General features: G+C 39.0%; 1 protein-coding gene across 2 annotated transcripts in view; it reads right to left on the bottom strand.

Annotated features, from left to right (window-relative positions):
- LOC311068528 (MAM domain-containing glycosylphosphatidylinositol anchor protein 2) overlaps nucleotides 1–27,752 on the bottom strand; it is a 167,318-nt gene that overhangs the window by 64,105 nt on the left and 75,461 nt on the right. The window contains exons 4-6 of one of the 2 annotated variants that reach the window (XM_084091025.1): nucleotides 15,838–16,034; nucleotides 9,532–9,670; nucleotides 7,899–8,168 (exon numbers count right to left, since the gene is read on the bottom strand). In XM_084091025.1, the coding sequence (XP_083947151.1) occupies nucleotides 7,899–8,168; nucleotides 9,532–9,670; nucleotides 15,838–16,034 (606 nt within the window). The remainder of the gene's footprint in view (nucleotides 1–7,898; nucleotides 8,169–9,531; nucleotides 9,671–15,837; nucleotides 16,035–27,752) is intronic. The other variant, XM_084091026.1, reaches the window with a different exon arrangement.

The following is a 27,752-nucleotide window of genomic DNA, read 5'->3' as shown; positions in this document are numbered from 1 at the left end:
CACACACACCAACCCCTAAACCTACCCATCACACACACACACACACACACTCACACTCACACACACACACACACACCAACCTGACCCCTAAACCTACCCATCACACACTCACACACACACACACACACACACACACACACACACCAACCCGACCCCTAAACCTACCCATCACACACACACACACACACACACACTCACACTCACACTCACACACACACCAACTCAACACCTAAACCTACCAATCACACACACACACACTCACACTCACACACACACACACACACACAACCCGACCCCTAAACCTACCCATCACACACTCACACACACACACACACACACACACACACACACACACACCAACCCGACCCCTAAACCTACCCATCACACACACACAATCACACTCACTCTCACACACACTCACACCAACTCAACACCTACACCTACCCATCACACACACACAATCACACTCACTCTCACACACACTCACACTCACACCAACTCAACACCTACACCTACCCATCACACACACACAATCACACTCACACTCACACTCACACACACTCACACTCACACTCACACTCACACCAACTCAACACCTACACCTACCCATCACACACACACACACACACACACACACCAACCCGGCACCTACACCTACCCATCACACACACACAATCACACTCACTCTCACACACACTCACACTCACACCAACTCAACACCTACACCTACCCATCACACACACACAATCACACTCACTCTCACACACACTCACACTCACACCAACTCAACACCTACACCTACCCATCACACACACACAATCACACTCACACTCACACTCACACACACTCACACTCACACTCACACCAACTCAACACCTACACCTACCCATCACACACACACACACACACACACACACACCAACCCGGCACCTACACCTACCCATCACACACACACACACACACACCAACCCGGCACCTACACCTACCCATCACAGAAATGCATTTCTGCATATTTACATTATCAAAAAAAAAAAAACTCATTCTGTGTGATTTATAAGCTTATTTCCTCAATTTAGGCCCCCAGTGACATGAGTCCCCATGAGTGTGTGTGCATTCAGGGTTAGGTCCCCACCGGGATAGAAAAACATGAACACACACACACACTTTTGGGGAGTTGTGAGCAAAGCCGGTAGGTTTCGGTCTAATGCGATAACATGAACCAGCATTTTCAGGGGGAAAGAAAGTTCAACTGAGCGTGAGGGTCACATGTTCCCATCAGCCGAGTGTGTGTGTGTGTGTGTGTGTGTGTGTGTCTGACCTCCACATCCCTCATTACAGACAGCAGGTGTGTGTGTGTGTGTGAGTGTGTGTGTGTGTGTGTGTGTGTGTGTGTGCGTGCGTGTGTGTGTGGGTGTGTGTGTCTGACCTTCACATCCCTGATTACAGACAGCAGATCAGTGTGTGTGTGTGTGTGTGTGTGTGTGTGTGTGTGTGTGTGTGTGTGAGTGTGTGAGTGTGTGTGTGAGTGTGTGTGCGTGTGTGCGTGCGTGCGTGTGTGTCTGACCTCCACATCCCTCATTACAGACAGCAGATCAGTGTGTGTGTGTGTGTGTGTGAGTGAGTGAGATTGTGTGTGTGTGTGTGCGTGATATTGTGTGTGTGTGTGTGTGTGTGTGTGTGTGGGGGGGGGGGGGGGGGGGTGGGGGGGTGGGGTTCTCCTGCTCTGGTCAGAATCTGTTCCAAAGCAAATGTGAAGGCAGACGTTCGCATGTTGACTTACAAGCGTTTCCCAGATCGTACGTCAAGTTTGTTTTCGCGAGCGCAATGACACACACACGCACACACACACACGCACACACACACACGCACACACACACACGCGCACACACACACACACACACACACACACACACACACACACACACGCCTGGGAATTTCTGACTGGGATTCATGAGCTCACGCTTCTGTTTAGTTTATAAAACTGAATATTTTAGTAAAATGAAATACTTTCCAGAAAAGATCAATCTACATAAGCCCAGAGACTTGAAACGTCACAAGCTACTTTAATAAAACTGCTCTCATTACTGTTATTAATAAATAAACAAATAATAAATAAACATACAAACCAACAAACAAACACACCTCAGTGCTGTCTTATAAAATAATTAAAGTTCTCTTTACTGTTCTCATTCTTGTTTTCAAAATAAACAAACAATAAAACAAACACTTATTGGTACTGTTTATCAAAATAAATAAAATAAATAAATATTACAAAAATTAAATAAATGAAAGTTGTCTTTACTGTTATACAAAACAAATAAATAAATATTTAGCCTAAATTAAAGTTTCCTTTAATGTTCTCATTTCAGTTTTAAAAACAAAAAAACAAACACTTCTTGGTACATGTTTATAAAATAAATAATAAATAAAATAGATTAAAAAAAGTGTTATACATTTTTTTAAAGTTTTCATTACTGCTTTTCAAAATATATAAATATTATAATTAGTGTTATTCAAAATAAAGAAAGAAACATTTCTTATAATGGCTTTTCAAAATAAATAAAGAAAAAAATCATTATTTAAATAAATGAACAAATGACATTTCTTATCACTTTTATTTTAAATAAATAAATAAAATAAAAGTAAATATAAATATATATATTAATTAATTAATATAAATATATATATATATTATATATATTATCAAAATATATTTAAATTATTTAATCAATAAGTATTTATATAGTTAAGTACAGACACATCAGCTGATACTGGGATTCACTAAGAATCAATTGTGGTCATTTATTTTAGAATCACATTTATAAAATAGTATATTTCAGAAAAATGCAATAATTAGATGCAATAAAATGTTCAGAGACCAGTAACGTCTCAAGCTGCTTTCAGGTAGTGTTGTTTTTGGCGGCCTGTTTTAATTTTAGTTTTAGTCTAGTCTTTGTGTCAAGCTGTCGTTTTAGTTTTTATTAGTTTTAGTCACGTTGATAGTCTTTTTAGTCTAGTCAAGTTTTAGTCGACGAAAACTGATGACATTTTAGTCTAGTTTTAGTCAATGAAAATTGTATTTTAGTCTCTTTTTAGTAATGCAATTCTATTTAACCCAGTCAATATAGAATTTCAAACAAGGTTATTTATTATATTTAGTATATTTAGGGCTGTGACGGTGGCAGTTTTTTTACCACCGCGGTAATGGACCAACTACCGGCGGTGATTCGGGGGTTATTTAAAAAAATAAAAACTCGTTTTATATTTCCACACAAAGACGCGTGATACTCTGCGCTCTGAGAGGGATGTGGGACACGAGCAGGAAAGAGACCATCGATCTCTTTATGATATCTTCGTGTTTCTACTTGATGTAAATTGGTCTGAAGAGCGAATTTTATCCTCCACAAGGGCGAGATATTTAGGCTGTGTTTGAGATTGCGCTGCCAGAGAAAGTGAAACTAAAAATCACCCGCGCGTGTGAAACGCGCTTTACAACTAAACTTGACGCGCCCTATGTCTAATATAACAAGCACAAACCGTGTTAAAAAGAATTTGACATGCAAGTACAAATAGGCTCTCTGTCCTACAGCGTTTTTCTACTTTACCACAGTAAAGAATACGAATATAATAGGCCTAATTAAAAGCGAACCAATGAAGAAACGTTTATAATCCCTTTAGAAAATGGGTGAGACGCTCCCCATGAGTGAAGATTTGGGAAAAGAAACAAGAGATTCCATGCAGGGATGAGTCACGATTTTTGGATATTCGATTAGTTTATTTAATTATAGAATATCGAATAGGTTGCGATTATTCTCTAAAATAAAATCTCCATGTTCTGGTGCTGATGCGCTGACGTGTTCATGTAACCAGAGACGCTGCCAATAACCCACATAACAGCTGTCACAAAGAATCGGCAAAAGTAATGATGAATGTGTCAAATATATCAATGAGACATTTTAATAGAATAACTAATGGAGTAATATTGTTAAATTCGCTGATAATCGGGTGACCAGATCGCAAACCAGAATTTAAAGCCGACAAAGCTATGGGTTCACGCACAACTCTCTCATTCGTCGTGACGTTATAACATTTCGTCTCGTCTCGTTTTGGTCAACGAAAATGAAGAGACATTTTAGCATAGTTTTTATTTTGTAAACCACATTTAGTCTCGTTTTTATTCGTCAACGATATTGCATTATACATGTATTTTAGTCATCGTCACATGACCAGCATTTATGTTTCGTCTCGTTTTCGTCAGGTGATAAAGGTTCGTTGACGACAATATTTCGTCATAATTTTCGTTGACGAAAGCAACACTACTTTCAGGCTGAATCTCTCATTTAAATATATAACAAAACCATTTACAGGAATTAAATATAGAACAAAGTACAATTTGCACGGTTTAACGTGATATGATAAGCGATCGTTAGATTTAATCAGTGTGATTTACTGCTATGCTTTTTTCCCCTTAGTTGGTCAGAAAAGTGGATGTTACTTGTTCAGATTACATTTTCCAGTGAAAATTCTTATGTTGGTCATACTTCCCAAAAGTAGAATCTGTGATTGCGAATGCCAGGATCCACACCGACTGACAGCAGCACATTCTCCTCTAAACACTGGATTCATCCGCGCTGTGCCATGTCGAGGCACAACCCACGTAAAGCTGATAGTTCCGTAAATAACTGCAATTGCAGATTTCGAACAGGGATGGCGACAGAGAGGAAAAACTACAGACTGCAGCTTTAAATAAATGTAAACAGAAGGTGTTTGCAGTGTCTGTGCAGCGGGTCAAAACAGGAATGTAACGTCTGACACAAAGATGGCAAATGTGTGTTTATATCTGCAGTGAGAAAAAGCCACTTTACTTTAAGATGTGTGTGATGTCTGAAATGAGTCGTTCCTGGAGACGAAAACACACACAGAGAGGAAAATAGTGGCTCTCAGAAATAATTCTGTGCCTGAGAAACTGCAGGAGCGGCTGGAGAGGAGAAAGCTCTGAAACTGACCCACTTTTTGAAAGGAGAGTGGATCCTTTAATCCAAAGCAGGGATCGTGATGGAGGGCCAAGAGCATGCTGGGATACTGGAGCAACAGGCCAAACTGAGAGTCATCCAGGCTGTTGGAAGTGTGTGAGGAGAAAAGCTTCGTCTGCTGAAGTGTGTGTGTGTGTGTGTGTGTGGAGAAAAACCTCCATCTGCTGAGGAGATGCAGACGTGCGTTTGGCAGCGATGCAGAGCTTTACAAGAGCCAGTGTGACACACATAAACGAGCGCACACACACACACACACTCTAACCCTACCCCTGAACCTACCCATCACACAAAACCTTCTGCAGTTTTACAAAAAATAATAAAATAATGTATTATGTTTATTGATCAATTCTGCTTGTGAGGACCAGCAAAAAGTCCTCACAAAGTAGGGAATCTCAAGTTTTACTATCCTTGTGGGGACATTTGGTCCTCTCACACACACACTCACTTGGTGTAAAGCATGGGATGCAGTGGTGTAAAGCGTGGGATGCAGTGGTGTAGAGCGTGGGATGCAGTGGTGTAAAGTGTGGGGTGCAGTGGTGTAAAGCGTGGGATGCAGTGGAGTAGAGCGTGGGATGCAGTGGTGTAAAGCGTGGGGTGCAGTGGTGTAGAGCGTGGGGTGCAGTGGTGTAGAGCGTGGGGTGCAGTGGTGTAATGCGTGGGGTGCAGTGGTGTAAAGCGTGGGATGCAGTGGTGTAGAGCGTGGGGTGCAGTGGTGTAAAGCGTGGGATGCAGTGGTGTAAAGCGTGGGATGCAGTGGTGTAAAGCGTGGGGTGCAGTGGTGTAAAGCGTGGGGTGCAGTGGTGTAAAGCGTGGGGTGCAGTGGAGTAGAGCGTGGGATGCAGTGGTGTAGAGCGTGGGGTGCAGTGGTGTAATGCGTGCGGTGCAGTGGTGTAAAGCGTGGGGTGCAGTGGTGTAGAGCGTGGGGTGCAGTGGTGTAAAGCGTGGGATGCAGTGGTGTAGAGCGTGGGGTGCAGTGGTGTAAAGCGTGGGATGCAGTGGTGTAAAGCGTGGGATGCAGTGGTGTAAAGCGTGGGGTGCAGTGGTGTAAAGCGTGGGGTGCAGTGGTGTAAAGCGTGGGGTGCAGTGGTGTAAAGCGTGGGATGCAGTGGTGTAAAGCGTGGGATGCAGTGGTGTAAAGCGTGGGGTGCAGTGGTGTAGAGCGTGGGGTGCAGTGGTGTAGAGCGTGGGGTGCAGTGGTGTAAAGCGTGGGATGCAGTGGAGTAAAGCGTGGGATGCAGTGGAGTAAAGCGTGGGATGCAGTGGGGTAAAGCGTGGGATGCAGTGGTGTAAAGCGTGGGGTGCAGTGGTGTAAAGCGTGGGATGCAGTGGTGTAGAGCGTGGGATGCAGTGGTGTAGAGCGTGGGATGCAGTGGTGTAAAGCGTGGGGTGCAGTGGTGTAAAGCGTGGGATGCAGTGGTGTAAAGCGTGGGATGCAGTGGTGTAAAGCGTGGGGTGCAGTGGTGTAAAGCGTGGGGTGCAGTGGTGTAAAGCGTGCGGTGCAGTGGTGTAAAGCGTGGGATGCAGTGGTGTAAAGCGTGGGGTGCAGTGGTGTAAAGCGTGGGATGCAGTGGTGTAAAGCGTGGGATGCAGTGGTGTAAAGCGTGGGATGCAGTGGAGTAAAGCGTGGGGTGCAGTGGTGTAAAGCGTGCGGTGCAGTGGTGTAAAGCGTGCGGTGCAGTGGTGTAAAGCGTGCGGTGCAGTGGTGTAGAGCGTGGGATGCAGTGGTGTAAAGCGTGGGATGAAGTGGGGTAAAGCGTGGGGTGCAGTGGTGTAAAGCGTGGGATGCAGTGGTGTAAAGCGTGGGATGCAGTGGAGTAAAGCGTGGGGTGCAGTGGTGTAAAGCGTGGGGTGCAGTGGTGTAAAGCGTGGGATGCAGTGGTGTAGAGCGTGGGATGCAGTGGTGTAAAGCGTGGGATGCAGTGGTGTAAAGCGTGGGATGCAGTGGTGTAAAGCGTGGGATGCAGTGGTGTAAAGCGTGGGATGCAGTGGTGTAAAGCGTGGGATGCAGTGGTGTAAAGCGTGTTGTATCTCATTCTATCTATGTCTCATTCTCTCATTCCATCCATCAGTAACAATAAAAATCTCCCTTTCTGGATATTTTGTCAAGTTCCAAAATTTCTACTGAAAAACATATTTTTATTTATATAATAATAATGATTATGATAATAATAATAATAACAATATAAGAAGAAGGAATTAATTAATGTATTTAACTGTCATGAAATGAAATGTTACTAAGAAAAAAATGATTTCTTATATTTTGGCCTGAACAGTTCTTGACAGTTTGATGAGATTCACACAAATGACTTCATCGTAATTGTGCCTTTAATAATCATTTAGGCTGCGATGTGCCAAAGGCTCTTCCCTTCACAGCCAAATGAGAACTGTGATATAAACCTGATCTACATTTCACAGACTAACAGCCTCAAAGAGACACAAGAAACGTCATTTCACAAGGAGCTCCTTTGGTGTGACAATCAATATTTAAAATCACACTGGACTGATGAACTGATTCTGGAAGCAAAGTTGAGGATTTCATGCTGCTTTCAGAACGAGCGCTAGAACAGCAGTTACACTCCCTCACCATTCTTTCACAATAAGGCAAAGAGAGAGACACACACACACACACACACACACACACACACACAAACACACACACACACACATACACAAATTCTTTTCTTCTCTAGTTTGCTTCATAACAGTTAACAAATATACCTGGCATTATATTACGATTATTGTCGACTCCTTGATGAATTGCTTAAAAGATCTTAAAGAATCTTCTAAATGCATATATCATTTAGAAGTATAATATGTCTATTTTAAGACATGAAAGTAATCAAAGGTTTTTTTTGTTTTTTTTACCTCTAACGATGATGGTAGTGGATTTCTTGGCCGGGTTTCCCACGTTGTTGCTGGCGACGCACCCGTAGAGCCCGGCGTCCTCGGAGGAGACCGCGGGAATCGTGAGGGTCCCGTCCTTCATCAGGCTCTTCTCCGGCAGAGATCCGGCACTGCTGGTCCAGGTGATGCTCGGCTCCGGCTCTCCTCCGGTGCTGATGCACACCAGAGACACCGTCTGCCCCGGGTTCACCACGATCGGGTCCTCCACCAACAGCTTAATGGAGGCCGGAGCTGCAGAACGACATAATTTGTTGCGATTGCTAATTGTTCTGTTTTAATTACTTAGTATTTACTTGTCTTTAATAATGCTTGAAGTTTATATTAGTTAAGCTAAAATTACACAATTATGTTACCTTTTCAGTTTATCTGTATTGTTTCTTTGTCTTCTGTCATGTTTTTTTTTTTTTATCATATTGTAAAGCGACCTTGAGTTTGTAGAAAGGCACTATATAAAATAAACATATTATTATTATTATTTAAGTGTTCTTTAGCCTGTTGATTTTTGTTCATGATATTCAGCTACAATTAAATGTTTTGCAATAAGACTAAATGTGAATGATATCTAAGTGTTTTTGTTTTTTTACCTTTTACGAAATTAAGAATCGATAAGAATCGGAATCGAAATCATTAAAATTCAAACGATATCCAACCCTACTTAAGATTATCAGCTATTGGCATTGGCCATAATATTGTCATAACTATTAATATGCATTTGCTTTTATTAGTCTTATTTTAGGCAAGGCAAGTTTATTTATATAGCACTATGTATTTATATAATACATATTACACTATGGCAATTCAAAGTGCTTTACACAGAAAGGAATTAAAATCACAAATAATCACAAAATAAAAGAAAGGAAAATTAGAACAGTTCTAAAACGAACTAAAAGAGTGAAAAGATGATACACAGATAAACTTCTCATTTGTCAAAACACTGGTATATCACCTTGTATTTTCCTTCAGGTCAGTCCTATATTCGTAATAAAAAATATGCAGCGATATCTTGTTGTTTTAACAGTTAAGGGGTTTTCCAGTGCCTGACATGCTAGTCATTTGTCAGTTGCATCTTGCTTCTCCGTGTTCACAGGTTTCAGTCCTTTCAATATAAAAGTCTTCTCTAGTCGCTGACTCACTTATAAAGACAGTCTTTGCCGCCATCTAATGGCAAAATAATGTAACTTCTGTAGCTGTTCATGGTCAGGGACTACTTTTTTCGGTGTTTGGTGTTTTAAGCCCCCAACGGCAGCGAGGGGATGGGTAGGTTTAAGGTTGAGGGTAGGGTTAGCTGCCTCTAAGGAGCCATTGAAACACCATCAAGCACTTTTTTCCAGCGGAGGAAGGCTTTTAGTGATTTTATTTCATGAAAGTTGCACTAATATATATTGTTTGGCTTTACTATTTGAATTGTGTTGTAACCGTATTATAAAAGCAAAAAGATACTGGAGGCTAGAGCTGTATCGTGAATAAGACTCCGCTTCACGTCGAGCCGAACAACACCCTTCATCTGTGGCTTATTCACGATACAGCTCTAGCCTCCAGTACCTTATTGCTTACATTCTTCACTGTGAGTATATCGGCGCCTGAAGAGCCTCACCTGTTTTATTGGTCAGTCTGAAGACGACTTTGCGGTCAGCGATGCCGCACACGTTTCGTACGGAGGCGATGCAACTGTAGTTGGCGTAGTCCTTGGGTCTCAGGTTCTTCAACTTCAGGATCTTCGTTTCCCCCTGGAGCTCAGAGCGAGAGACAGAGAGAAATGTGTGCAAATGTGTGCTTCAATGCGCTTAATAGAATAGATGCGGCAGAACTGGAATCAAGTAGATTGTTAAGCACGTTTTCTGTCAAACATGTCCATGTTTCCAAATGTCCAAAGCCTGATGCAAAAGTTTATCCAGGGCCGAAACCATCTTAGGCATTGAGCAGGAGGATCACAATTAAAAAAGGCCAAATTGTTCCTCCCAATATGTATTTGTCACAGTCGTGTTTCAGGCAGGAAGACGAAGATAGACGGATCAAGTTCAGCATACTCAAAGTTTAATCAAAATACCTCAGACAGGCGATAGCAAACAGAACTAAACATAACGGTGATCGGACAAGGAAAGAAAGCAAGGGTACAACTTAAGTAATAAACACAAACGAGATGATAAATAGAATACAGTTGGTACAAATGAACTATATAATGACCGTAACCAAAGACACGTGACAAATGAAAACAAACTGAAGGTCCTTGAAAACAGAAACTAACAGAACATAATGGTGACAATATCCTTCATGTTGCTCTGTTTATTGACAAGAAGTGAGTTTTTAGGTTGGGCTTCCTCAGCGCACATCAATGTCACGATGAGTGAGAGGACCAATTAAATCAAAGAGGGCGGAGCTTCACGGTTCACAGATTCCAAACATGAATTCCAGGTGATGCTTCAGTTTCAATGGTGAAAGAGTGTGAGGTAAGATAATACCTCACTTTATACTTTATAATATACTTTATTTCAGCTCATTTAGTTGAACTTGATATACTAAATTAACTAAAACTGAAATAAAACTTTTTTTAAATTATATAGACATAATTAAAATATAAAAAATAAAAACGAATAAAAATGACAAAACCACACAACAAATTTACTAACATTTTTAATAAAACAAAATTGAAAACAGAAAATATATAAATAAAAACTAATTCAAATATTGAGGTGTCTAAGTTGCAACATCTACCTACTGGAGTGCCTCAGGGCTCGGTGCTGGGACCGCTTCAACAAATTTACTAACATTTTAAATAAAACAAAATTGAAAACAGAAAATGTATAAATAAAAAACTAATTAAAACTATTGAGGTGTCCAAGACCAACATCTAGCTACTGGAGTGCCTCAGGGCTCAGTGCTGGGACCGCTTCTCTTCTCCATCTACATGTCATCACTGGGATCTGTCATTCAGAAACATGGTTTTTCCAATCACTGCTATGCTGATAACTCTACTTCTCATTCCAGACAGAGGATCTGACGGGAGCCGCTCGCATCTCAGCCTGCCAGATAGACATCTCTTCAACTAAATCTTGTGAAGACAGAACTGTTGTTCTGTGGTCTCGGCCAACCCAACACTACACCACACCCGGTCCTGCAGGTTTGCCTTATACAACATTAGGAGGATCAGGCCCTTCCTATCGGAGCTACATAACACCTGGTCCAAGCTCTTGTTCTCTCCAGACTGGACTATTGTAATGCTCTCTCCTTCCAGCATCTGTCAAACCTCTGCAACTGATCCAGATGCTGCAGCAAGAGTGGTTTTGTGGTGCCATTCATAAGAGGCACTAGAGATTAGGGCTGTCACTTTTGTGAAAAAATCCTGTTTGATTTTTGAGACATAATTGTTCATTGAATCGATTGTAAAATCGATTTTCCATGTCTAAAGACGTTTCCATTTTAAATGCCAAATATGGGCAAATCCACAGACAACTAACAGGCATTAGGACGAACATAAAAAGGGCGCGCTGCGCTTGAGACACGCACAAGTCAGCAATATTCCTGTTGATTTATTGGCGTGAAGTTTCATGCACAATGGCAAACAGGAGTGCAACATTCTCGAAAAACAATAAGCAGAGTGGATTGTCATAACATAAATGACAAACATTACCTCAGTCTTCAACATGGCTGTGTTTACGATTAGAAATGTCAAACAAATTTCGCCTACGTAGACGATTGTAGACCGGAGCCCGAATCTGTATCTGTATGCATGAGACTGTCTGAATACCGGCAGAATTCACATTTTTGTAGTAAAAAGAGAAACATTATGCAGAAGTATAATTTGCTGTTATGTGTGTGTGTCAGAGCCTGCAGTCGCTGTGTGACGCGCGTTCGCTGCGGGCGTATCGTGACGAGCTGGACGAAATCGACTCCCTATTTTCGTTTTCGAAACTTGTGTTGGTTGGTCCGATCGATTGTGCAATCGATTTTCGAGCGTAAAGTGACAGCTCTACTAGAGATGTAATAATATATCGTGTCGCAATATATCGCAATAAAAAAATGCAACAATATGTATTGTGGATAGTATATAAAAATTACTTTGTGAGAAGTTTTCAGAGTTTTAGTGTCAGTACTACATTAAACTACTATATATAATGTATAATAATGCAATGGGTGAATATTTGTGTGTCCTGATAATGTCAAATGTCAGATGTTACCAGTAAAAAGTTTAAATATATCTAGTCAGTGAAAGAGTGCAAGCAGATTCGACTAAAATAGTATTTTCAGCTTCAGAATCATGAATATTGTTATTCTGGTGTCTCTATTGTCCTGTGCTTTGGGTTTCAGCACCAAGTCCAAGAATATTCATTTACACCCACAACGTAATATCAAATCTAGCATTTTAATCAACAGTACATTTTCTGTTAACCTTTTATCATATGTCTTGGAGTATCGCAATAATATCGTATCGTGAGTTCAGTATCGTGATATGTATCGAATCGTGACATGACTATCGTTACACCCCTAAGAGGCACAGTTAACTTTTTTATGGTTTTAGTTTCAGTTTTAGTTAACTATAATAACCATGTTTCAATACATTTTAACTAATTGAATATTGCTTCTTCCACAGCCATATGTAAATAATGTTAATTTTTTTAACAGACTAAATTTTCACAGTGAACACAACTATGCTGATTCTAAGCAATTTGAATAAATGCATTTTAAAAACATGATTATTTAAATAAAATCAAATAGATGCAAATTATAAACCATGCAAATGTTTCTGACCTTGTCTGACAAATATGCATCACGTTACGTTTATTCGTTTATGCTAAAACTGTGCAATACAAAATCTTACTGTAAATTTAGGCCTGCACGTGTTCTGAGTGGGTCTACTAAATAAAAATGCCAGCAACTAAATCCTAACATACAAAAAACACAGAGCATGAAGGACATGGTATAGCATTATATCATGAACTTCTCAAAGTGCGAGAAACGCATCGGACGCTGGAAGGCATCAGTGGCCGACAGCTTTCATCAGCGCCGCCGCGAGTTCATCATTAATCTGCATCTCATTACCGTTCCACTGCAAATCCATTCACTGCTTGCTCATTTCAAAGACAACCTTTGGAATTTTAATTTGCGGAAACGATAAATGCGTCGGCGGAGCCTTATCGTGTTTCTCCACCGCCATACGGCACCGAAACGCAGGGGGTCTTTAGACCCATCGGTCCTGAAAGCTTGTAAAGCATCTTCCCATCCGAGAGAAACACAGAGCGCTGGCTTTGATGTGGCGTCCCACTCATCACTGTAGATTATAATATCAGACAGATACAGTCCTCACATCTAAGAGCTTCCCTGGCTTTCATATTCCGACGATCATTCACCCTCTCCCCAAACGTAATTTCATTATGCGGACTCTGTCTATGTCACCTCCTCGCCTGCGTCTGGCTGATATCGCTCTCGCTCGCCGCTCGCCTGTCAAGATCCTGATGGGAAACCAATTGGAATAAAAATCCACAAACGAGATCAGAGAGACAGAAAGAATGAACACGTCTAAATAGGAGAAGTGTGTGTGTGCATGTGCTGAGAATTACTTTTATCGGACAGTTTTATCATTGAACTTTGACGTTTATGTGTTTGATTATTACACGCATATTCAGTACTCTAAGAAGAAGAGGTTCTACATGGTTCTGTCAGTATGGGATCATTTGATGAATTTAGTTTCAGTTAACTAATTTAGTTGTAATTCATTTTTAATTTAAATTACATTTAATGAATTAAACAGCTCGTAGACATACTTTATGAAATAATCCATTAAACATGAAAGTATTTAAGATATTTCTCTTTATATAGAACATTTTTGGCATAAAGGGTTCTTTAAAATTAAGTCAAGAACCCTAGAGCTCTATATAGAACAATTTCTCACACTTTATTTCGATAGTCCACTTTAGATATTCTATAGGTAAGTTTGCAACTACATGTCAACTAGCAGTCAATAGAATATACTGTTCGCCTAATATCACTTTATTTTGACATTTTGAAGTAACTTTGCAAGTACAAGTCAACTAACCCTACTAACAGTCTACTAATACTCTAATGAGAGGTAGTTGACATGTAGTTGTAGTCACAGTTAGTATAATGTCTAAAGTCTACTATCAAAAATAGAGGGCGTTTTGAAAGATGTACAAATAAACAATAAACATAATAATCAATAAACAGAAGATAACAACCCAGCAAACAGGAACGTTCTGGCAAAAGTTATGAACAAACTTTCCAGTAATGTTAATTAGAAGAATTATCTGCTCTCTTATTTATACATCATTCATGGAATGTTTTTTTAAATGTAACAGAATGTGTCGGAATGTTCAGTGAACATTTAAAAGTAACATTTCCATAATGTTCATAAAATTTTTTAAAAAAAGAACATTCAGAGACCTGTAAGAAATAAAGATTTCTTAACGGTAAGGAAGCGTGGTGTGAGTGACACTGGATCTCCAATTCCTCCCGTGACAGACACGCGATAAAGAGAAACAGAGAGACAGGACGAGTGAGCGAGACTATAGCTGTTCTCATGACATCTACAGCGAAACAACACGAGCTCCTGACGGCTTCCACTGACACACACACACACACACACACACACACACACACACTCTTTTCTCGCGCGTGTGAAACGGTGGATGACGTTTAGTGCCAAAACAAATGAAAAAAGGCTTTAGACGAGGTTGACCTGTGTGCTCTCTGAGGAAGAGCTCATCACAGTCCTCACATACTGATGCTATCCTTCATTACACTGATTCCAGTCTCTTCTGCTCACCACAGCTGCGATTATTTGATCAAAAATACAGTAAAAATTGTGAAATATTATTCTAATGTAAATCATCTGTTTTCTATGGGAATATATAGTAAAGTGTAATTTATTCCTGTGATCAAAGCTGAATTTTCAGCATCATTACTCCAGTCTTCAGTGTCACATGATCCTTCAGAAATCACTCTAATATGATGATTTGATGATCAAGAAACATTTATGATTATTATCAGTGTTGAAAACAGTCATATTTCCGTGGAAACCATCATACATTTTATTTTTCATGATTCTTTGATGAATAGAAAGTTCAAAAGGACAGCGTTTATTTGAAAAATAATCTTTTGTAACATTATTAATGTCTTTACTGTCACTTTTGATGAATTGAATGCGTCCCTGTTGAATAAAAACATTAATTTCTATAATATGCAATAAAAAAAAAAATCACCTAGAAATAGCTAGCAAATTTCACAAATAATAACAAACACACTGAATACAGTATTTCTTGTAAAACTTACTCCAATAATCTTTGTTTTAATTGCAACATTATAGTAGTCTACTTTGATACTGTACAATGACCATATTCAGGTACTTCAAAGAATATCATTTACATGAATTAATTTAGCAGATATATTACCAACATGGTACAATGCAAGAAAATGATATTCTTCGTCCATATTCTTTTCTTGTTTTCAAGTTTCCAGGTCAGTATCTTGTTTTCCCTTTGAATTAACATTTTTCTGACCCCATTGGCAGATATTTGTTCTTGTTTTAAGCAAAAACTCACTTGAAAATAGTATTACTTTCAGCAAGGGTTATACCACCCCGTAGTTGGGTTAACATTATTCAACATTAAGTGAGCAGAATGGAACAATGCAAAAAAAAAAAAATAATAAAAAAAAAAATAATAATAATAATGATTTTCTATTTTCCAGGTCAGAATCTTGTTTTCCCTTTTAATTAACATTATTTATATGACCCAAATCACAAACTCACTTCATTTTGATACATTTCTTCACGGCTTACAATCTTCACTGATTTTGCTTCTCCAGTAAACGGATCTTGATTTAAGCATGTTCACAAGCGTGCGCTGGAAAACAACAGTATGACTTTAAGCAAGGCTTACATTCTTACCTGGGTAAAGAAGGGCTCGTAGATCTCCACGCCTTTATCGGATCCTTGCGAGAGAACGTCTCGTCCTCGGTTCCAGCTGTAGCGGATGGGCGGGTTTGAGTTCGCCACGCATCGCAAGAACACCGTCCGCTCGTAGTAGAACTGCTCTTTCGCTTCGCCAATGCTCTGATGAACCGTCACCACCGGCTCGTCCAGATCTGAAGAAACACGGCGGCGTCTCAATACATCTCATCTCATTTTGCATTTATTTTTTATTTCGAACAACAAAAGATCCAAATAAAAGAAAATGTAAAAATACAATAAGTATGTTGCAACATACCGAAAGAAAAAAAACAATATCTATAAAGTATTATAACAATAATTTCAATATGTTCAAAAAGGAGCGGGATGAAGCAGAAGCTTATTATTTCTGCCACTAAAATCTATGTAAATATTCGTTTCTGGTGAGTGTGTGATACTTGGCGCACTTTTTCTCATCGCATATTTTAGCAAACATCATAAATTAGGCATTAGTCGAAAGATTAAACCCTGTTGTCAATAATCGTATCCCTTAAAACTCATCTTTGATCACCAAACGGACATATTTTTGTGTGACTCGACACCCTTGCCTCATTTAGTATGCGTGGTTCTATGAATATGCAAATGAGCCCCGCCTCCACTCACTCCCTCAGCTCAGAGATCCACTGGTTGACGATCACACGTTGATCTGATTGGTTACAAGGTAGTTTGTGACGTCAGAAACACCAGCGATTTCAAAGCGTGTTTTTGAGACTGTCTTTGGTTCACTGCAGTTTTAAGGAGGAAATACTCAGCAATGGAGTCGACTTATGAATTTACACATGGTTTGTCTTAAAGCATATTAAACATAGACACATAAACAACATTAAAAGCTGGATTTCCACCACAGCACCAGTTCTGTATGCTCGTGAATCTGCTCGACTAGCAACAGAAGATAAAGATTTCCTCCGCTGTCACAGAGAGAGTGAAATACTGCGACTGACGAAATCACTCAACACTTTCATTGGCTTTTCCAAGAGGAGAAAGAGCATCATTTCAGGTGCTGCTCTATTTATACGTTCCTCTGGAGGACAGATTGACGTCGTTGATCAATGACCTGACAGAACGATCCTTCACGCGAGGGACGCTGAACACACACCAGCTGGACCTCCAGTGTCCTCCACACACACACATCAGTATTCCCACCGGACAGAGGTTCTCTCTTAGTGTTCTTGAGGCTTAAAGGAAATTCCAGGTAAATTTAGTTGAAGTTGAGATGTTTCTTCTACAGTAGTGGCCACAAATGATGACCCTCCAAGTTTGATTAAAGCATCAAAATATGAGGAAAATATTTTAGAAACCTTATATTTTCTGTTTTTCTTTTGTTCGAGTTCTTTAAGATCTAACGCACATCCCATTTTCTCACAACTCTTTACATTCATTTAAGACTTCATTTAACTCATTGCTTGCAAGGATACTCGACAAAACAGGCCTTTTGGCATTATTGTGTGTCCTTTTAAGAGCTGTCTGAAGCAGCTTTCTGTGCGTGTGTGTGTGTGTGTGTGTCTGTGTATATATATATATATATACACGCACACACAGAATTAATTATGGCATATATGTGTATTTGTATATATCTGTTGTGAATCATCAGACTCAGTCAGGTCCATTTGCAACAGTTTATTATACAAAGTCAACAGGCAAGGGTCCAATACCAGCAAGGACAGTGTAGCAGGGCAGGCAAGGCGTAAAGGGAACCAGGCAAGGGGTCAGAGGCAGGCAGCAGACGATACAAGATCCAGGAATCAGGCAGAAGGTCAAAGGGCAGGCAGTAGTCAATCAAAGAGAGAGTTTCAGCAAGGGTCACAAACACAGGCAGGATAACTTTCTAGAAACCGCTCAGAGATGCACACAACAGTGAAACAAGACTTCGCACAGAGTGTGCTGTGAGTGTGGTTATATAGGGCTGGGAATGAGTACCAGCTGTGTGTGATCATTACTCACAGGTGAAAATGGGATCAGTGCAAGAGTGAGGCATTGTGGGATTTGGAGTTTGAGAGACAGTCAGTATTCGGGTTACTCGGTTACTGAGAGAGATTGCGGGACTGGTAGTCGTGACAATATCCTTAATCTCTCTCTCTCTCTCTCTCTCTATATATATATATATATATATATGTACAGAGAGAGAGGGAGATTACTGGAAATATCTGAGAAGAATTTTAGATTTTGAGATATGCTTCTTGGTTCTCCTAAAACCCCTAGAGAAGAAAAAAGACACAGATGAGTCAATAGTCAAACAATAAGAGTCTAGATCTGCGGCATTCAGCTCAATCACTGCAGACTGAAGAATATGAGGAGAATCTGAAGAGAAACGTTGCTGAGATCGGTAGAGGAGCCGAGCCTCAGCTTTCTTACGCTCTCTAATTTTTCCCATATCGGTCTAGGAGAAATTATTGAAGAGATTGTGCGCGTGATTCTTCTTTGAGATGGGTGTTTAACACAGCGCAGAATTGGACAGATTTACTGGGTTCTCACGGAAATGTTCTCATGCGTGAAATCCAAATGACACTTATAGTAAATCTGATGTCATTTCACTTGCTATTAATACTTTAAAGACATGCATTTGCATAACCGGGTGAGTTCATTAGTGTGAAGTGCAACGTTTTCATCATGAACTCCAGCGAGTTTGACCAGCAAATGCCAGATATCATGGATCTGAATCAAAACTGAATACAGCTGACCTTTTCATTCCATAACGACACTAATAACATCCTCTACTTACACCATTAAGAAATACTGAACAGATTTTAGTGTCTCCTCTCGCTCGCCGAAGACCCGAATGTAATCAGCGAGTGGACGCTGCCACCTTGAATGCTGATTCCTCAGTTTCATTAAGACATGTTCTGCACCGCAGGCCCTTAATCAAAATCTAGAGGCGGTCAATAATTCATCCAGGATCCATTATCGCAACGCAGGTAGGAGCAATTACCTTCACGGAGACAGCTACACGCACACAATGAAGCCACTGAGTCGGGCGTTTTGGCAGGGTAGATTGTTTTAAATAAATACACTGATTCATTACAGCGATGTGGCACCAATTCAGAGCTTGTCTGCCATTTTTGTTTCAGTTGGAATGAAGGTTTGTTTGATTATGCAACTAGATTTGAGAGTTATATCTTCTGCATAGTTCACTGCGACTCCTGAATCTCACATGCAGTCACTGTTTTGAGGTCTAAAATTTTAAAGTTTAACATTTTATTTCCAGTATTGGTATTGTACATAATTAATAATAGAGACATTCATGTTTAAATATATAATTATCAGCTGTATTCAAAGTCAGCCGCATGTGGTTTAAAATTCAACAATTTACTCATGAAGCCAGACTGAGATCCTCATATCTCTGGGATTGAATCATATTAGGCCTTAAAAATGGAGATGCCAAGAGAAACGTTTGCTGAAAACCAGAATCTAAAAGCATATTAAGATATCTTTAATACTTCTTGAGTTACAGGCATGCAAACTTTGGAAAACGAGCACGTTTGGCTCTCAGGTACATGGAAGAGGGAAACAAGATACATTTCTAGTTTCGACATTATTATTATTTTCTTTAGATATTCCTCTTTAAAAGACAAAAAGTAGCAGTGGTATTGAAAGTGACTCACATTTGGTTTTTAACCACTGAAAATGTGAACAATTTACTCATGGAGCCAAATTGAGATTCTCATATCTCTGGAACTGAACCATATTGGGCATCAAAATTGGAGATACAAAGAGAATTGTTTGTTGAAAACCAGATTCTAAAAGCATATTAAGATATCTTTAATACTTCTTGAGTTACAGGCATGCAAACTTTGGAAAAAGAACATCAGCTGTATGCAAAGTCACCCACGTTTTGTTTTTGACCACTGAAAATGGGTACAATTAAACAATTAACTCATGGAGTCACATTGAGATCCTCATATCTCTGGGATTGAATCATATTAGGCCTTAACAATGGAGATGCCAAGAGAAACGTTTGTTGAAAACCAGAATCTAAAAGGATATTATGATATCTTTAATACTTCTTGAGTTACAGGCGTCCAAACTTTGGAAAACAAATATATTTGTCACTCAGACAGATACGTTCTAAAGCAAATGTTTTGACAGAGGAAAACACGATACGTTTCCAGTTTTAACATTATTTGTTCTTCAAACATTCCTCTTTAAAAGACAAAAAGTAGCAGTACTATGGAAAGTGACTCACATTTGTTTTTTCACCACTGAAAAAGCGAACAATTTACTCATAAAGCCACACTGAGATCCTAATATCTCTGGGATTGATCCATATTGGGCATTAAAATTGGGGATACCAAGAGAAATGTTTGTTAAGAACCAAAATCTAAAAGGATGTTGAGATATTAATCCTTCTTGAGTTACAGCCATGCAAACTTTTTTTAAAAAAAGGTGCTTTTTCACATTTTTGATCTGTCACCATTGGCATTTAAAGGGATGGTTCGGTGTAAAATCAACCTAGGGTCCTTTGCACCATGACCTCGAGCCAAACAAGCAAAGGGACCCTAGGTTGACTTTACTCCGAACCATCCCTTTAATGCAACAAGCATTGTGTCAGCAGATTTCACTAACAAACCTACCTATCTATGTGTAAAAAATAAAATAATGAAACTGCCATCTTTCTAAAGTACTTTTTCCCCTCCTGTAATTTGGCTCTAAATGAAAATTTTCTACAACAAAATAGTGGATTACTCCATCAATATTCATCCATGGCATTTAATGGTTTGGCTTTTTTCTCCCTATAATGGAAGCTAGCTGATTTTTCCTCTCAAAGTGACTCTTTTTACACAGAAAACAGGCGCACAAATGTCAGCCGGGTCTCCGGTGTCGCGTGTAATCCAGTCAGGACACTGATTAGTGTCGCCCGGTCGGGGTGAATTTAATTCCAGCGCTGTAACCGACAGCTTGATAGGCCTGATGGGGTTTTCTCTATAATGACGCCTATAGATTACAGCAGGAGATCGCTGTGCGTTTGATTAAACTCACAGTCTGCGCCGTCAAGTTGTGATGGCATCTAACGGAGAGATAGAGTGAAGAGAAACACTCGATTCTTACCCTCCGCAAGCTTATTAAAGCCTCGTGCTGCTTTTCAGAGCTTTAACATGGATTAAACTCAACATTTCTTTGTCTGCAGTTTTGGTCCTCCATATACTTTTTGAAATTAATACTTTTTTTCATGAAGGATGCATTAAAAGTGATATTAAGGGCATTTATAATGTTACAAAGAATTATATTACTACTAATGCTGTTCTTTTGAACTTTCTATCTTCAAAGAATCCTGAAAAATATCATGTATGACAGTTTTCACAGTAATGATGCTGAAAGTTCAGCTTTGATCACAGGAATAAATTACACTTTACTATATATTCACATAGAAAACAGCTGACTTAGATCAGAACATGACAGAAAACCCCTATCATCAGGCCATCCTCACGGTCCAGTTCAGACTGACGTTTCCTCAACACTTTTCATCTCTACAGACAGTAGTTGCTGTGCATGATGAAACATGTTTCCATCTGCAGCTGTAGAATAAAAACACAAATCTGCTTTGCATTGCAGGTAATTGCATGGCATCAAAACAGCCACGCTGCAGCAAAAGGTTGATGATATTTTGTTTGAAATTCATCATATTCTTAAGCCGGTGCACAAATTTACATATTTATCCCTGTTTGCTCCCAGGCCCAATTCAAGTTTATTAATAAATAAACTACAAACTGCAGAATATGCACATCAGCAGAAAGCATTTACTCATTATCTTAAAGCCACTCAACACTGCACTGTAAAAAATAAATAAATAAAAATCGGTAAAATTTATGGTAAAAAATATCGGCAGCTGTGCTTTCCAGAATTTTACCTTAAAAAATTGTGTAGCAATGTTTTAAGTTTTACAGATTGAACTTATGTTTACAGTAAAAATCATGCTGTTTTCGTGTGTGTATCTTTAAATGCAAATGAGCTGCTGGTCCCCTCCCCCTTTCCAGAAGAGGGTGGAGCCTTTACAGCTGGTGCCTCGGATGGCAACAGCAAAACAAGAAATGTGCAGAAAAACTGAGTAAAAACATGGTAATAAACAGCAGTGATGGAAGATCGTCTGTTTGATGAAATCATAGAGGGGAACTCAGAAGGGTGAAAAAAGGCTATTACCTACAACTAAACCATTAACTTTATCATCGCCGTGTCCATCTAAAACAGCGTTACTCATTAACTTAAAGTCACTTAACACTGCACTGTCAAGAAAAAAAATGTGGAAATTTATGGAAAAAAAAATCGGCAGCCGTGCTTTCCAGAATTTAACTTTAAAAAAAATAGTGTAGGATTTGGACGTTTTTACAGTAAAAAAAAGTGAGTGTATCTTTAAATGCAAATGAGCTGCTGGTCCCCGCCCCCTTTTCAGGATGAGGGCGGAGACTTTACAGCTCATGCCTGGGATGGCAACAACAAAACAGGGCAAACATCATGGGGCCGTTTTCAGTAAGAAAAGGTAATTAACAGTGTTGAGCTATATCACTGTAAAAAAAAATCTGTTAAATTTACAGTAAAATACCGACAGCTGTGGTTGCCAGAAATGTACCGTAAAAAATACGGTAGCAACATTTTAGATTTTACAGACTTTACTTAAATTTACAATAACAAACTGTATTTAATTATCTAATATAATGTTAATTTACTGACCTATTGAAGTATTTATATCTGTTTTGTACCATAGTAATACACTGACAACCACCAATCACAGTGGAGATGAAAATCACATGATGAATTAAAGATCATCACAAGCAGCTCTTTCACAAGAAAGTTAATAGAAATATATAGAAGCTGCACAGTGTCATTCATACAAACACTAAACACCATCAAGGTAACACACGTGAAATTTTAAAAATGCAATAAACATTAATTTAACAACATTAAATGTAACATAAACCCTAATGTCATAACTGATTAGAAAAAAACTAAGAAAACTATGACGAAACATAGTTATTTAAAAAAAAATACATCAGATGTGAAGTGTCACGCAGGGAATTGTGGGAATGTCAATTTACGTTTTTTCACTGTAAATTATACAATGACTTGTTCTTTTTCACTTCCATTTTATTTTACAGCAAAATTACATTAAATGTACCGTTAGATCTATCACAGTTGTTTACCGTATATAGTAAGGAAACTTTCTCTTAACCAATTAACAGTTTTTCACTGTAGCATTTTTACAGTCTTTGACCGTTAAAATCACGATAATTTTTTACAGTGTGATGAGTAAACAGCAGTGACGGAAGAATCAGCGGCTGTTTGATGAAATCATAGATAAGACTAAGAAACTCAGATTAAACCATTAACTTTCTCATCGCCACGTCCATCTAAAACCAGCCTGCGGTCTCGCCTGTACAGAGAAGGAGAACAGGTTTGATCTCCCCCCCCCGCTGAGCTCAAACACACACTTGATGGATGATCGCACATATCAGGAGCGGATGCTGAAACCCTGACCCTCGCAGGCGTGAGATGAAGTGTCCGGACGACCCGGATACTGCGCTGGGATCAGTTTTCAGATGAAAGCGGCTTTTGCCAAGACAGGACTAGCTCAGAACGCGACGCATTAAAACGCAGCGCACAAACCGAACTCCCTCGACTGCAATTATGCATTCAGCAAAACCCAATCGATGGATCCTCTCCATCTCAAACCGCAGGCTTTTACAACACGCTGCCATGCTATAACTGTCAAATGCACTTCATTAAAAAAAAAAATATGGAAGCCGCACTCATTATTGTAAGCTTTCCTGGTCCATTATTCATGAATGTGAATCTACTGTACGGACTTGGGTTGAGACGGGCTCTTGTAAACAAATGCAACTCTGCAGTCAAGAAACGTTTCATTTCTGAGATTATACTGCGAAAAATGATGTTCTTCCACAGTATTTCAGCACAAATATCTAAACATTCTGAAATCAAGATGCATTTACTGGAGAAGCACAATGACTGAAGATATTGAGTCAAACATGTATCATAATGAAGAGAGTTTGTGCTGGAAATAAGAACAAATGTCTTTCATGAGGTCAGAAAAATAAGGAGAAAAGTTTAATTTTCTGACTCCATTGACAAATATTTGTTCTTATTTTCAGCACAAACTCATTTTTCAGACTCAATATCTTCAGTCATTGTGCTTCTCCAGTAAATGCATCTTGATTTCAGAATGTTTAGATGTTTGTGCTGTAAAACGAGACAGAAACACTGAGCAAGAAGATCTTTTTTTTTTTTGTACTGAGAAGCATCGCCACATTAAAGATTATGTGTAGTAATGACTGCTTTGAAACAATCTGTACTGTATAAAGCGCTGTGTAAATAATGGTGACTTGAGTTAAAACGTCATTTAGTTTTACTTTAAAAGACTCATATTTTCATATGAAAGCTGTTTAAGTTCAGTCAAGCGTACGATATAAGACAAACAAATGCTTCAGGTTTTACATCTGCAACAACAAAAGTCCAACGATTGTAGATAATTAAATAAATTAATGAAAAAATACTTATTACCTGTATCTGCATTTTATTTGTCAAAATATAGTTCTGTGGCAATGAGAAAATCAATATTTGGCTGTTGTTTTATGGTGTATTTGTGCAGCATCACATACACCATCCTCCTATTTGTGATTTACTGGTTTAATGTGAGAAATATTACACATATGATGATTTGGAGAAACATAACTAGATATCTTCTGTAGATGACTTAAAAGTATTTATAAAATAAATAAATCTAGATGAGTAAAGTTTGATAACCATTGATATTGGCTTGGCAAAGCAGGTCTGAATGTTTAAAATACCTTTGAAGTTTGAAGGTTTTATTCAGAGAAAGTTGGAAAATAAATATTAGCATGTTATAACGTTTTGCTATCATGATTAACATGTTTAGGATGATTCGCGTGTTGCCAGCATGAATTAACAAATTGCTAGCATGTTTTAACATGTTGCAAGCATATTGTTACTAGCATGATTAGCATGGTAGGCTTAGCATGTTTTTAACATGTTTAACATGTTGTTAGCAACATGTTGCTTATATGTTGCTAGCAATGATTTAACATGTCGTTAGCTTGAATTGGCACATTTCTATCATGTTTTAACACATTACTATTATGAATAAGCACATTGCTATCATGTTTCTAATATAATTTAACATGTTGCTATCATGATTAGCCTTGTTATTTGCATGATTAACATGTTGCTAACATGTTTTAGCATGTTGTTAACATGATTAGCATGTTGTTAGCATGATTTAACATGTTGCTATATGCTGCTGACATGATTTTATATGTTGCTAGCTTGAATTGGCACATTTCTACCATGTTGTAACAAATTGCTACTATGAATTAGCACATTTCTATCATATTTCTAACATTATTTAACACAAGCATGATTTAAGACATTACTAGCATGTTTTAACGTGTTGCTAGGTAACACTTTTGTAGCATGAATTAACATTTAGCTAACATGCTTAGCATGTTAGCTAAATGTTGTCCTAGGATAGTCGTTGAGCTTTGCAAGTGATAGACAGTCTGTTTTATGAATTTTGAACATTTCTTTAAGCTTAATTCTAACATCAACTCTGTATCCAAGGGTATTTGCCTTTATTATCAGTTATCACAAGTTTCTGATCTCTATAGTCTCTCGCTGAAGGACATGTGTGTGTGTGTGTGTGTGTGTGTGTGTGTGTGTGTTCGTATGCGTTTGTGTGTGTTTGTATGCGTGTGTTCGTATGCGTGTGTGCATGTGTGTGTGTGTGTGTGTTCGTATGCGTGTGTGTGTGTGTGTGTTTGTGTGTGTTTGTATGCGTGTGTGTGTGTGTGTGTGTGTGTGTTCGTATGCGTGTGTGTGTGTGTGTGTGTTTGTGTGTGTGTTCGTATGCGTTTGTGTGTGTTTGTATGCGTGTGTGTGTGTGTGTGTTCGTATGCGTGTGTGCGTGTGTGTGTGTGTGTGTGTGTTCGTATGCGTGTGTGTGTTTGCTTCAGAAGGCCGTCCTGCTGCTTGAGATTCAACGAGTGTAAAACAAGTCCTGAATAATGCAGAGGACATTCTCATCTGAGAGCAGGACGACGAGAGACTGCTTTACACTCTTCTGAAAAACATGAAAAAACCCTGAACGAACACGTCCCAATATTCCTCATTAAAATAATTAATGCGCAGAATAAAGGGGCGGGGCCTGGTTGAGTTAGTTAGTAGTGTGTTAAACTGGCGGTTATGGTAAGGGGCGGGACATTTCCCAAACACACTCGAAGCGCTCGACCAATCACAACACACAGCTCCAGCCGACCAATCAGAGCACAGTGTGCTTTTCAGGAGGAGGGGCTTCATAGAGTCAAGTCAAGTCAAGTTTATTTATATAGCGCTTTTCACAATACAGATTGTATCAAAGCAGCTTCACAGTATTAAGTTAAAATAATACATCAATGCTTGTTTCTAGTGGAAATGTCCACGTTTGGTAATGCTGATCAATAGTATTGTTGATTGATTAATTAAATTAAATATCCCAAATATCCCCAACTGAGCAAGCCAAAGGCAACAGTGGCAAGGAACCGAAAAAACTCCATCAGGTGACCTAATGGAGAAAAAAAAAAACTTGGGAGAACCCAGGCTCAGTCAGGGCCGGTTCTCCTCTGGCGTTTATGAACTAGAGGTCGGATTTAACTGTAAGATTAAAAGTATTATATGAATGCCTGGCTGAAAAGATGCGTCTTTAATCTAGTTTTAAACTGGGAGAGCGAGTCTGAGCAACAAACAGTATCAGGAAGACTATTCCAGAGTTTTGGAGCTAAATGTGAAAATGCTCTCCCTCCTTTGGTGGATCTGGATATCCTAGGTATAGAGACAGGAAGTGAACAGAGCGTTACTGACAGACTGGGAAGAGAGGAGCCGCAACAATGGAGAATATGAGGAGAATAATCAACATTCAAGCAGGAAAACCTGTTCTAGTAGAGGCTAAACACAACATCAAGATAATGTGAAAGGTTGTGTTAACATGGTAAAATAATACCAGCATTACAGGATTAATGTCAACGCACTAACACAAGACTCATCAGGTTGCATTACACAACATACTGAGTGTGATTCTGCATCAAAACACACACATATAGTATAGTAAATATATAATAAAGCAGAGAATCAGCTTCATCAGTTTCTCATTTCTCGTCTCTTTCAAAAACAACCTCTCAAGACTAATTAAACACTAAACCGATGAGTTTAAAGTGATCAGTCCAGGTCTCACTTCACACTTCACCTGATATATGGTCGATTTCAAACTAAAGTACACATCCCTCGGCATGTGCATTATTAATAATTCACACTAATTACTCACGCCTACTAAATCAAGCATCACCATTACTAATGTTAGTGACTGGAAGTAACTAACCGAAGCAAACGGAACCATAAATATTTATTTGTGGGCGTTGATTGAATTTAATGGTGCATTGTGTAATATTTAGGAGGAACTGTTGACAGTGCAATATCATATTCATAACTATGTTTTCAGTGGTGTATCAAGACCTTACATAATGAACCGTTATGTTTTTATTAGCTTAGAATGAGGCATCTCTCTCTACACACACCGCGGGTCCGCTTACATTGACATGTTTCTACGGTGGCCCTGAACGGACAAACGCGTTTCATCACTGTGTTGTTCTTCTTCACGCTAGCTAAAGTCAGCGAATAAAACACTGACACAATGATGAACAAGTAACAATAATATTCGCAATAACATCGTTTTACTGAATAATTAAGTAAACATAATTTATTAATGTATCTTTGTAAAGAAACCTCATTGTTTAACTGGCTACTCTCTGCTGTCTCAGACGATGACATCACTTCCTGTCGGCCACCGTAACTTCTGTTGGGTG

This window comes from Abramis brama (assembly GCF_963993115.1).
Source record: "Abramis brama genome assembly, chromosome: 18".
Taxonomy (NCBI): domain Eukaryota; kingdom Metazoa; phylum Chordata; class Actinopteri; order Cypriniformes; family Leuciscidae; genus Abramis; species Abramis brama.
Note: the sequence above shows the minus strand (reverse complement) of the source record. Positions and strands in the feature narration are given on the sequence as shown.